This window comes from Musca domestica, unplaced genomic scaffold (assembly GCF_030504385.1).
Source record: "Musca domestica strain aabys unplaced genomic scaffold, Musca_domestica.polishedcontigs.V.1.1 28, whole genome shotgun sequence".
NCBI classification, from domain to species: Eukaryota; Metazoa; Arthropoda; class Insecta; order Diptera; family Muscidae; genus Musca; species Musca domestica.
Window position 1 is genome coordinate 6,882,721 of NW_026712293.1, and position 13,799 is coordinate 6,896,519.

The 13,799-nt window shown below is 33.1% G+C and overlaps 2 protein-coding genes across 2 annotated transcripts; one reads left to right on the forward strand and one right to left on the reverse strand.

Moving 5' to 3' along the window:
* Nucleotides 1-5,774: 5,774 nt before the first annotated feature.
* On the forward strand, nt 5,775-7,795 carry LOC105261450 (putative nuclease HARBI1). Its single transcript, XM_020034997.2, has 2 exons — nt 5,775-6,209; nt 6,264-7,795. Exons 1-2 carry the CDS (start codon nt 5,992-5,994, stop codon nt 7,156-7,158), a joined length of 1,113 nt encoding a protein of 370 aa, XP_019890556.2. The 5' UTR covers nt 5,775-5,991; the 3' UTR covers nt 7,159-7,795.
* Nucleotides 7,714-9,286, reverse strand: LOC131800547 (uncharacterized). The gene is made up of 3 exons (XM_059124326.1): nt 8,697-9,286; nt 8,556-8,632; nt 7,714-8,183 (listed from the first exon to the last, which is right to left on the reverse strand). The coding sequence occupies exons 1-3, from the start codon at nt 9,091-9,093 to the stop codon at nt 7,869-7,871; spliced, it is 789 nt and encodes a 262-aa protein (XP_058980309.1). The 5' UTR covers nt 9,094-9,286; the 3' UTR covers nt 7,714-7,868.
* Nucleotides 9,287-13,799: the final 4,513 nt, after the last annotated feature.

The following is a 13,799-nucleotide window of genomic DNA, read 5'->3' on the forward strand; positions in this document are numbered from 1 at the left end:
AAATTGTACACTCCCTCTATAGCGCTTGTTCCAGAAATTTTAAATAGTATATCTGAAGCTTCTCTTTTAGCTTTTTCCAATATATAGTTTTTAAAAAGATTTGGCGGGCGGTTATCACCTATTGTTTGAATAAGGCGATGCGATTCATTTCGCCGATATTGAGAAGGCAAAAAATTTTGATCTAGCAAATTATTACCAATAACATTTCCATCTGGCAATTATATTGGTGAAGTGGCATATATCCAAGCGTAATAAACACGGCGGAAATATTTTTGAATTACCCTTAATTATTTCGAAACATGTTTCAACATAATGTGGTAAACTGTTTGATTTTGAATAAACGCGAGCCGCGGCACCCAAAAGCGCTTTGACAAAATCACAAATAATTTCGTTTGGAATCGGTGTTTTATTTTCTTCAATTTGGCACAATCTTTGCAATTCCAAAAACCAGTTCATTATTGTAACTGTTGTTTTGATCGTAGTAAGCATTTGACACACAGGAACCGTACGTTTGTTGATCTATAACCGATTGAAATAAAAATATATGAGACGAATGTTCATTGTTCGGTAGTGGTATTGGTTTAACTACACTTCCCGTTGCGTCTATAACAAGAGTTTCATAAAATTTAGAGAATAAAAGCATTTGTTCTCTCGACCAATAAAAAACTGTAAATGGATCCTGTCCTATATTGCGTATTTTTCCAGAGTACTCCATAGTACTCCATAGTACGGCGAAATGAATCGCATCGCTCTATTCAAACAATAGGTGATAACAGCCCGCCAAATCTTTTTAAAAACTATATATTGGAAAAAGCTAAAAGAGAAGCTTCAGATATACTATTTAAAATTTCTGGAACAAGCGCTATAGAGGGAGTGTACAATTTAAAATACACTATGGAGTACTCTGGAAAGATACGCAATATAGGACAGGATCCATTTACAGTTTTTTATTGGTCGAGAGAACAAATGCTTTTATTCTCTAAATTTTATGAAACTCTTGTTATAGACGCAACGGGAAGTGTAGTTAAACCAATACCACTACCGAACAATGAACATTCGTCTCATATATTTTTATTTCAATCGGTTATAGATCAACAAACGTGCGGTTCCTGTGCGTCAAATGCTTACTACGATCAAAACAACAGTTACAATAATGAACTGGTTTTTGGAATTACAAAGATTGTGCCAAATTGAAGAAAATAAAACACCGATTCCAAACGAAATTATTTGTGATTTTGTCAAAGCGCTTTTGGGTGCCGCGGCTCGCGTTTATTCAAAATCAAACAGTTTACCACATTATGTTGAAACATGTTTCGAAATAATTAAGGGTAATTCAAAAATATTTCCGCCGTGTTTATTACGCTTGGATATATGCCACTTCACCAATATAATTGCCAGATGGAAATGTTATTGGTAATAATTTGCTAGATCAAAATTTTTTGCCTTCTCAATATCGGCGAAATGAATCGCATCGCCTTATTCAAACAATAGGTGATAACAGCCCGCCAAATCTTTTTAAAAACTATATATTGGAAAAAGCTAAAAGAGAAGCTTCAGATATACTATTTAAAATTTCTGGAACAAGCGCTATAGAGGGAGTGTACAATTTAAAATATACTATGGAGTACTCTGGAAAAATACGCAATATAGGACAGGATCCATTTACAGTTTTTTATTGGTCAAGAGAACAAATGCTTTTATTCTCTAAATTTTATGAAACTCTTGTTATAGACGCAACTGGAAGTGTAGTTAAACCAATACCACTACCGAACAATGAACATTCGTCTCATATATTTTTATTTCAATCGGTTATAGATCAACAAACGTATGGTTCCTGTGTGTCAAATGCTTACTACGATCAAAACAACAGTTATAATAATGAACTGGTTTTTGGAATTACAAAGATTGTGCCAAATTGAAGAAAATAAAACACCGATTCCAAACGAAATTATTTGTGATTTTGTCAAAGCGCTTTTGGGTGCCGCGGCTCCCGTTTATTCAAAATCAAACAGTTTACGACATTATGTTGAAACATGTTTCGAAATAATTAAGGGTAATTCAAAAATATTTCCGCCGTGTTTATTACGCTTGGATATATGCCACTTCACCAATATAATTGCCAGATGGAAATGTTATTTGAAACACCAAGGTGGCGTTCGCGCTCTGTATATAAGAGCAATGTGTATCATGAGAAAACAAGAGTCCTTTGCGGATATGCACAATGTATTTGTTGCAATTCTGATATTATGCCTGCACAAAAATGGCATTTCAAGCAAAGGAGTTCTCTCGATCGAAACTCAAAGGGATACCAACCGAAGTAGCTACCAATATAATTGGCGAAGACAATTTGGGCAATGCTGATGATGACAAAGAAATGGACATTGAATTTGAGGAGCAAGCGGAATCGTCGAATCTGTATAATTACATCGCACATACCTATGCGGAAATTGAAGAAAAGGCCAGAAAGGAAATAACGGATATCGATGATGATGTCAATGGATACATGTTGCCCGAATTCGCATAAAAATTAAAAAACCTAATGCCATACTTTCCTATATTCACGGAAATAATGCGAAGTGTTAGAAAACGCGGTAACGTAAATGCAACAGCGGCTAGAGTGGAGTCATATTTTAACGATTTGAAGCACCAACAGTTTCGAAATATTGGTCTGCCTCTTCGTGCTGATAAATTTATAGCAAAACACTTGAAAGAAATAGAAAAAAACTCTTAAAAAGCTGCATGTGGAAGTATGGCTAGAAGAAAAGAGGAGCGGATTGTAGAACAGGATATCCTCATACCAACGATTGCCTTTTCCACACCAAAAGATTATGTCTCATCATACGACTCTAATCATCGGGAGAAAATGGAACAATTTCTCCAAAAAAGATCCAGAACTTACTTTCGAAATGGATTGGCGTGGTAAAAATAAGCGAACAAATTTAAGTTCCACATTACCGAAAACAGCGTCATCATCGCAATCAATAGTCCTATTAACATCAAACGAAAGGCATCATCGTCCGATAGCGATTTACCAGAAGTATCACACTTCAAGAAACTGAAAAAACGTGTCTCTAAAACTTCTAAAAAGAAAATTCCAAGGTACGGAGAAATTTTCCCACAACTTGAATCCAGCATTACAAAGCGCTGAAACTTTTTGCAGAAGTCCCAAGTTACACTCTAAAATACAGCTGCAATGAGTGCAATTTTTCGACAATAGATGCATCAATACTGGCCCGAATACATCTACAAAAATTGTTGATAGTGGGCTTAGTTCACTGGTAGATGCTTTATATTTCCGAAACGATTTTAGAAAGGAATACTATGACCGGAGCATGATATCAACGCACAGCTACAGTCCACATCTTCTGATAAGTGTAGATACTGGTTTGTACAGAGTAACACCTATATCCGACATCTCAGGCAACGTCATAGTTCCTGGAGGACCGGCGTACAAGATGGCTGGATTCGTCGCTTATTACGGAGTTTATGAAAATACATAAATCGGTCATTATACAGCATTCGTTAAGGTTGGATGCCAATGGATACAATACGATGATACTTCCACAAATAAATCTCCAGAAAGAGTAGACGAAAGCACAACGGTTGATCCACAACTACTATTTTACACGAAAATTGATGAAAGTAAATGTTGAACATTTAATAAAATAATTTATATTAACAAAAATGGTTGTTGGCATATTCATTTATAATAAAATTTTATTATATAAACGTATATAGATATAATGTATATCTATATCTATAAAAGAGGAAAATGTTTGTATGTTAGTTTTTTCGTTATTTGTGGACTCGGAAACCGCTGCCCAGATTTTTCTGAAAATTTCCAAGTATACTACAACATCGCCTAAAAGTAACATAGGATATATAAATTTTTGAAATTCCACTTGGAACAAGAGATAAAGCATCAGAATCAGAGGTACCTCCCAAAAATTTAGAATTTATATGCGCATATCTATCGATCGATTACAGATACAGTCTCCAAATTTAGAATGAGTGACGGGATTTGATCAGAAAATATATTTGCCAAATTATATTGAAATCGGTTCAGATTTGGATATAGTTCCATTATATATATATTTTCGGTCGATTTCATGTATTTGATGCATTAAACACGCTGTGTTCGCCACATTTGAATGAAATTTGCAATATGTGATGGAATTGATCTAAACAAGTAAAAAGGTAGTATGTTAAAAATAAAATCCATTGAAAATTCTGTTAAAATCTTTAAAATGACTAATATCGAAATGTAGGAAGGCCGATATATGGGGGGATATACAATATTGTGGACCTATATAGACAAATCTATGTCTAGGGGTAAAGTATTCACTAGGAACTCACTGTGTGGATTTTCAGATAATTCCATTGGGAAATGTGGCTAAAATCATCAAAATCCCGAATATCGATGGTGCCATTATATGGGGGATATTCGATATTGTGGAACTATGTAGACAAATCCCTTTCAGGGGTTAAAGTGCTCAGAAGGAACTCCTTGTGTGCATTTTCGGACAATACCATTAGAAAATATAGCTAAAATCATCAATATGCCGAATATCTTGATATTTGAATTTTTACAAAAATTACAGAAATTTTTCTTTATATATGTATTTTTCCAATTTTAACTAGTAACGAGTGGAAATACAAATTTTCAATGTATGGACGAAAAATTGTGCTAGGTTAGCACAAATCGGCATAACTTTTAGTTTTTCGATATCTTGTTTCTAAACATGCGATTTTGATTTTTACTATTTTAACGTGTAACGAGTAGAGATAGAAATTTCCAATGTATGGACGAAAAATTGTGCTAGGTGAGCACAATTCAGCACAATTTACCGCACCTCGATATTTGCAAAAAATACAGCACTTTTTCTGAAAAATACTTGTTTTTTCGATATTGCCATATCTTGAAAGGTTGAAGATATTGAGAAAAAATAAACGGCACAAGTTAGCCCAAATCAAGCACGACCCAACACAACTTTGTTTTTTTCGAAATTCGAAAATTGCAATTCTGCTATTCATTTCGCCGATATTGAGAAGGCAAAAATTTTTATGTAGCAAATTAATACCAACAGCTTCTCGCAAAGAACCGCGAATGGACCTTTTTTTTAAATGCCTTACATCGCAATCAAAATAGGAAATGATACATTCCATTTTAATTGGTTCCTTGTCTAAAGGTTCCGTATATATATATATATATATATATATATATATATATATATATATATATATATATATATATATATATATATATTGTTGTTGCAAAATGGTCTGGCTTTATCCCTTTATTGTTGTTTTTATAAAAACAACGTTTGTTTATTAGTGGAGAACGATCTCGTCACTTGGGTAAAAAAATGTTTTTTGTCATAGAAGTTATTTTTAAAATAACTTCTGGGGAGAATATCCCAGACAAAAACAAGGGAACTGATGAGGATTGGTGGCTCCTTCCGAAACCTAGGTATTCCCTGCCTTACCCCCTGGTAAACATTACCATCGTTATCCACTAATAAACAAACGCTGTTTTTATAAAAACAACAATAAAGGGATAAAGCCAGACCATTTTGCAACAACAAAATACTACGGTATCCCGAACAAACAAGCCACACTGTTCTATTAATAGACAAGGCACGGTCGACGAAGGGGTTTTTTGTTGTAACAGACAAAACCAACTTACATGGTTATGCTACTTCGTTCAGGCTGAACGAAAGCATAACAAGTGGAGAAAGATGTAAATGTTTATAAGTGCGGTTGTAAGATTTAGGCCCGTTATTACATCTTCCCGATAGATTAAAAAGTGATGTTGTCGGACAGATAAATCGTTTTTCGTTATTACAAGTGCCATTTAAATATGAACTGTCCGATAAGCAAAAGGTCAGGCCAGCTTCCCTTTATCTTTTAACGTAAAGTTTACTGAATTCATGTTGCCATATTTTATATTGATAATATGGCAATAACAGCAATATTTATTCAAATAAAAAAATGGATAACGCCAATCGTTTATTTTATATTGAAGAACTGGAAGATATTTACGCAAACATTGAAGCAAAAAAAAGAGCGGCCAAGACATATCGTGAACGAGTGGATTATCTACAATTTTATGATGAAAGGGAGTTTATGAAAAGGTTCAGAATTTCAAAAGGCACATTCCAATTACTATTACAAAAAGTTGGCCCTTCATTACAAGCAAAAGTGTCAAAGTGTGTATAAATATATAACATAAATCGAATAATTACTAACCAATTTCCATTTAGGCAATATTCCGTGTCGCCTAGAACAAAGCTACTGATTACATTAAGGTTCTATGCTAGCGGTAGTTTCCTTATTACGGTTGGCGACTTTTGTGGTGTAAGTGTCTCTACTGCCAGTCGTTTAGTGAAAGAAACGTCGCATGCTTTAGCATCAATGGCCAAGGAATACATTAAATTTCCCTTTGACGCAAAAGAAAAGCAACAGACATCGTCTGAATTCTTTGCGATAGCGAAATTCCCAAAGGTTATTGGAGCTATTGATTGCACACACGTCCGCATTCAATCGCCAGGAGGAGATAACGGAGAGATTTTCCGCAACAGAAAAGGATACTTCTCATTCAATGTTCAAGCTGTGTGCAATGCTAAACTTATGTTCCAAGACTTAGTGGCAAGATGGCCAGGATCTGCACATGACAGCAACATTTTCCAAAATAGCCGTTTAAAATTTCGATTCGAAGAAGGTCATTTTCAAAATTATGTTCTTCTCGGAGATTCTGGATATAAACAATGCAAATACATGATGACTCCATTGCTAAATCCATGCACAGGACCTGAAGCTCTTTATAACGAATCTCAAATTCGCACACGTAATACTATTGAGAGATGCTTCGGTGTTTGGAAGAGACGTTTTCCAGTACTATCAATGGGTCTTCGTTTGGCTACCTCAACAAAAATGTCAGTTATCGTGGCATGTGCTGTACTTCACAATATAGCCATAATTGAGAAGGATCTACTTCCGCCAAACGAGACCAACCTAGTACCTGAAGATGATTTATCCGATTATTCGGGAGAAACTCAAGTTTCATCTCAAGCTAATTCAATTGCAAGGACCATTTTGATTGAAAACTATTTTACAAAGTATATTAATAAGAGCGGGTGTTTGACTAAATTTTTTTAAAACGATAGCGTGCTATTTTATGTCCTTTTGTGTGCAAACTCGATTTATGTTTTTGTTTGCGCTTTTCTCGAAGATAAGTAGGTTCAATTGTTCAAGTAATATTTCCAAATGTACGAGGCTGGACCACAAACTAGAGATTTTTCATCCCAACCTCCCTCCAATCAAGTAACATTTCTTAAATTTTTTTCTTATACTTGGAAACGTCTTTTTTCCAAAGGCTACGATTATGCGCTTTGTAATTACATTTTCATAGTCACATAACCTGTGTTACGCTGTGTATATAAAAACTTCACAGCGCAACTTATAGTAACTATTGCTTCGCTGTACATCTGTCAAAAAAAGCCAATAAAAATAACACCTACTACGTACATTGTGAAGCCAGCGTTTGAATTTTCGGTGCTGTGGAACATAGACCAATTAATGTGCCAATTGATTTTTTGAAATTACCAATTGATGTGATATTACAATTACATTTGCTTTGGAAAAAAATCGGGTGCTATCGTTGCTGGGAGCACAGCAAATTCAATCACTGTTAAACGATTCCGTTTTAAAAGATTTTGTTAGACAAATTTAATTGCAATTCAGTTTTTATTAAACATTTCTAATCTATTTTCAGTCTTTTAAATGCTGAATAGCTAATAATATTACTTTTAATTACAAGATATATTTACAATTAAAAATTACAAGATATATTTAAAAATACATTCGAATTACTCTAAAAATTTTAACTTTTTTTCCTCCAACTCTAACTGCAAAATTTCATTCTTTAGTTTCAATGAAGATATTTCGTGTTCATGCTTTTCTTGAGCACGCATTTCTTCGTTTTCATGCTTCTCCTGAGCACGAATATTCTCGTTCCTGTAAAAGCTCTGTTGTAAAAGAACAAGTTCAAGTTTTTCTTCCTCAAGGTTGCGTTTTCTTTTGCCGCCGTGAACCAGTTCTTTCGATTTAGGCTTTTTTAAAGTCTGTGGGCAAAAGTCGGTTGACCAGTCTTTTCCTTCTGTTGAAACATTCATGGGATTGTTCTAAAAAATATAAACATAAAACATAATATATAAAACATCAATTGTCACTAAAAATTTACTTAAAGTATTACAGAATTGCCTTCTCGAAACCCCATGTAAATCGCTAAGAGCAAGTAATTTAAAATTTTCCAACTTCTAGAATATTACCTAGCTAGTGGAACGATCTTCTTTATTGTATAATCAACTAAAACTTGTTCGTAGATTTACGGTGGGTTTTGTCAACAAATCAAGAATTTGGTCTGTTCCAGAACAGCAAGAAGGTAATAGTTTTCACTACACGATAACAGATCTTCCCTTTATGATATCGAATAAAATTGCAAAACTAGTAGATTCTTGCAGGTACTGGAACAGAGCAATTATTATGAAACTTACATTTTCTTTATTGCTTGCCTCAATAGATTCATTAGATGCATTTAGCTCACTGTAGTCAATGTAATCAGGTTCAACAACTGCAAGAGAAATACCAGTAAGTCATAAAATTGCTCAGTGTAGCATTTTGTACAAAGAACTTACCAAAATCACTATCATACGTATTTTCCAAGCCTGTTGCGGAATCTCCTAGCATGGATGCTATTTTTTTCGAAACAGCAGATACTTTACAAGTCACCATTCCACCACCCGTACGATATGTTTCCAACTTCTGTTCTGCCAGTTCAATCTTTGACTTACGTTTTATAACCTCGTATTTATCACGCAGTGCTTTCCAAGGTCGTCGTAATCCCATACTGGCTGCGAAGTCGTCTTCAATTTTCTTCCAAACTGCTTCTTTCTGCTTCCAAACGACAGAGTCAGACTTTTTGTTCTTAATAATATGCTTGTGGTCATCTACCAAGTTCACAAGCAACATTTCCTCTTCTTTTAAGAAATTTTTGGCCCGTTTTCTATGACGGGCTTCCGTTTGGTTATCCATTTTCGATTCACTTTTTTGCAGAAATTTATTTTACGAAATTAAGTCAAATTCTTTTTGTTTATTTTTGTTCTAACTAAAATAATGATGCCACTTTGAAAAAAATGCAATGACTACCAGTTACATCTACAAAAAAGTAATCATTGAGAGCAATTTATTGCCATATCTCTGAAAAAAAAAGGAATTATTTTAAAGGAAGGTTGTAATAATGAAAGTCCCATAAAGTGAACGTTATCCTTCACTTTTCCTAAAGTAAGGTATAACAAAAGTGAACTATAAAGGTAAGATATAAGAACGGGCCTTAGAAGACTTTCCAAGAGAATTTTAGTTTTATTTAATTCTTTGGTTCCTCTTCTATTGAGCTTACGATCTCGTCACTTGGGTAAAAAAATGTTTTTTGTCATAGAAGTTATTTTTAAAATAACTTCTGGGGAGAATATCCCAGACAAAAACAAGGGAACTGATGAGGATTGGTGGCTCTTTCCGAAACCTAGGTATTCCCTGCCTTACCCCCTGGTAAACATTACCATCGTTCTCCACTAATAAACAAACGTTGTTTTTAAAAAACAACAATAAAGGGATAAAGCCAGACCATTTTGCAACAAGAAAATACTACGGTATCCCGAACAAACAAGCCACACTGTTCTATATATATATATATATATATATATATATATATATATATATATATATATATATATATATATATATATATATATATATACATATATATATATATATATATATATATATATATATATATATATATTTTTTTTTTTTTTTGCTTTATTTTTTTGGGATTTCTTCGATAGCTTGCCCATTCCACCAACATCATTGCCAGCATTTTTTACTGGCAAATGAAAACCACTTGTACTAGCATCATCAAGAGATATATCACAATTATTTAGATTTGCAAAAACATGTTGATATATATTAAAATCACAGACACGCTGAATTTTCAAGAGCAATAAACTTAGAAGCGTTTAAGTCACAACACCAACCTTTTGCCTTCTGTACCTGTCACAACCGAGATACAATTTGCAAACGGTAAAGTCATATTTGAATGTTAATATATGACTTCACTGGAAACACAAATGCAGATTTCAAAAATTCCACATATTACAAAAGTTATACCTTTTTATACCTTTATACATAAATAGTATGGAGGGTATATTAACTTCATCATTCCGTTTGTAACTCATCGAAATAAAAATTTTAGGCCCAAAAAAGTATAATTTTTCCAGAGATGGGCATAATGCACTGTATTTTTAGTGCACCAATAATTTCATTATCACTCTTCATTTAGTGGTAGTGCAATTTTATATTCCACTACCACTAACGCTTTAAAATTAAATTACATCACCACAAACCATTTAGTGATATTTAAAAAAAAAATGCAGTACCACTAAATTTTAGTGGTAGTGAAATTTCAATAGCACTACCATTAATTTTAGTGGCATTTAAAATAATTGCACTAGATTAGTGGTATTTCATAAAAATAGCACTAAATTAGTGCTATTTAGAAAAGTAATCAAGTTGTATGAATATTTACTATATATTCTGGATTGTTGTTCGCTACTCACTTCAACAAACTTCATGATAGCTGGTATAATACTTATATACATAGTATTTCTTATTTTTTTTTTTCTTTCGGCTTCGCTAAGTTTTGGTGGTAGTGCAAATTTTTTTTGAAAAATCACTAAATTTTGTGGTAGTGCTATTAAAATTTCACTACCTCTAAAATTTAGTGGTAGTGCATTTTTTTAAATTTCACTAAATGGTTAGTGGTAGTGCAATTTAATGGTCTGAAATTCCACACAAGAGTCCCTTGTGAGTACTTTACCCACAGAAAGAATTGTCCATATAGGTCCACGATATCGTATATCTCCCATATGATTTTAGCCAAATTTTTCAACGGAATTGTCTGAAATTCTCCACAAGGAGTTCTTTGTGGTTACTTTACCTCCAGACACAGATTTGACTAAAAAAGTCCACAAATTTTAGCCACATTTTTTCAAAGGAATTGTCTGAAATTGTACACAAGGGCACTTTACTTCCAAAAAGAGAGTTGTCTATATAGGTCCATGATATCGTATATCACATTTTTTAATGGAATTGTCTGAAATTCCAGACAAGGAGTTCCTTGTGAGTACTTTATCTATTGACAGAGAATTATCTATATAGGTCTACGAAATCGTATATCATCCATATATTGGTAACCCCCGATATTCGTAATTTTATGTGGCTAAAACATTTTCAATGAAATTATCTGAAAATCCACACAAGAAGTTCCTTGTAAGTACTTTATCCCTTAAAATACAATTATCTATATAGTTCCACGATATCGTATAGCCCCATATAACGGTACTCCCCGATGTTCGGTATTTTGATGATTTAAGCCACATTTTTCAACGGAATCGTTGGAATTTTACATAAGGAGTTCTTTGTGAGTACTTTACCCCCAGATATAGATTTGTCTATATAGGTCCATAATATCACATATACCCCATATATGGGCACCTTCCGATATAAGGTATTTTAAAGAATTTTGAATGGATTGTTTTTTGAAAATTTTCTAATTCGTTCCTAATGGTGGAGGGTATTCAAAGTTCGGCCCGGCCGAACTTACTGCTTTTTTACTTGTTTGTACCCTTCACCATACATAGTATGGAGGATATATTACGTTCATCATTCCGTTTGTAACTCATCGAAATAATAATTTTAGACCCAACAAAGTATATGTATTCTTGATTAGCGTAAAATTTAGCCCTGTTCGTCGGTCTGTCCTTCCGTTGGTGTAATCATGCTACAGTCAAAACAAGTAAGGATTTGAAGCTAAAATGTTGCATAGATTTGTCTTTTGCTGCAGGCAGGTCAAGTTCGAAGATGGGCTATATCGGTTAACGATATAACGGTAGCCACAGTTTTCAATGGAATTTTCTGAAAATCCGCACAAGGAAGAGTACTTCATTCATAGAAGTTAATTGTCTATATAGGTCTACGATATCGTATAGTCCCCATGAACCAGTAACCCCCGATATTCGGTATTTTGATAAAATTACCTTTGCAGGGCCAAGCCTTCGTATTCCCCCTATATAATGGTTTTCATTTGAGCGGTATTTTCTGATGGATTTTTTTGTGCTAAGCGAGCACAACTCAGCACAATTTACCGCATCTCGATATTTGATATGAATTGCAGATTTTAAAAATTCTATATATTACAAAAGTTATACATTTTTTTTTAATTTTTAGCAAGTAACGAGTAAAGGTGGAAATTCGTTGTGTATGGACGAAAAACTCAGCACAATTTACCGCATCTCGATATTTGATATTTGACACTTGCGAACTTTTAAAATTTAACGCGCACGGGATTTTAGGATAGTTATGAATTTCTTCATAAAGAAGTGGTTCTACGAATTACTTTTCAAAGATCTAATGGCGCGAGAACCGATTCGGAAATTATGTGCTTTGATTTCTGGTTTCATACTCGGCCAAATTTTTGTAAGATCTATTGTAAATCTGAAACAATTATTGGATGTGGAATCAAGAGAGGCATTTGTCAGAAACGATGAGTTGCTCGGAATCTCTATATTGAAAAAGTTCAATAATTCTGAATAAACATTGTATCGGTTCAATTTAAGTATAGTATAGTATATAAGTTAACGACCGGAACATAATGAATTTTTAACAAACAACACAAAATCAAACCAACCAAACGTGCCAATGCTAAATCTGCCGATTTAGCAACATCAAATTGTCGAATGATGTTCCCAGACGAAATATGATCCACGCAGACAGCAAGAAGTCCAAATGAAATTTGTATCATCAGGTGCATGAGTGAGCTGATGGTGGGAAATGCAGATTAAGCAGTTTGGAAGTTTAGGTAGTAGTCAGTAAGAATCAAAATTGTAAATTCATTGCAGTCGGTTTTGGAAATTCATAAATAAAGGTTGTGTTAACAACCATAAAAAAATATATTTTTTTAATCTTTAAACATTTAAAAACTTAATTGGCGCCCGAGCAGGGACCCTTAAAAAAGGTCCTTATTCGTAAAAAAACCCTCGGGAAAACGGTTTTCCGGAAAAAAAATTAATAGATCACGTATCGTGCCCTAGTAACCTCTTAGGAAAATAAGAGGTAAGCCGGAGATCTTAAATAGATCAGCGGCCGTGATGTAGTGTAAGGAACTTAGTGAAAAAATTGTAAGTACAATTTTTAAGTGAACAGTAAAAAAATAAAAAGGCAAAAGTGCACAAAAAAGAATTATAGAAAAATAAAAGAAACAGTTTTCTACAAAGTGAATAGTAAAACAAAATTTAATAGAAATTATTAAAAATTAAAAGAAACAGTTTTGTACAAAGTGAAAAAAAAGAAATTTTTAAAAACATACAAAAATAAAGGGAAAATAGAAACGTTTTAAAATAACAAAAAAAAATAAATGATGAAAAAATAAATGAAAACAATAAATTAAAGAAAAAATTCAAGGTCATTCAAAACGTAATTGATAAAAAAAATTAAATAATAATAAAAATTCGAGTGTGATTAATAATATAAGAAATATAAGAAAAAATAAACGAAAACAATAAATCAAATTCGAAGAAAAAATAAAGAAACAGTTACAAAAAAAAAAATAATAATAATAATAATAATAATAATAAGAAAAAAATATAAAGAAAAGAGAACCATATAGTGAAACATTATTAAATAAA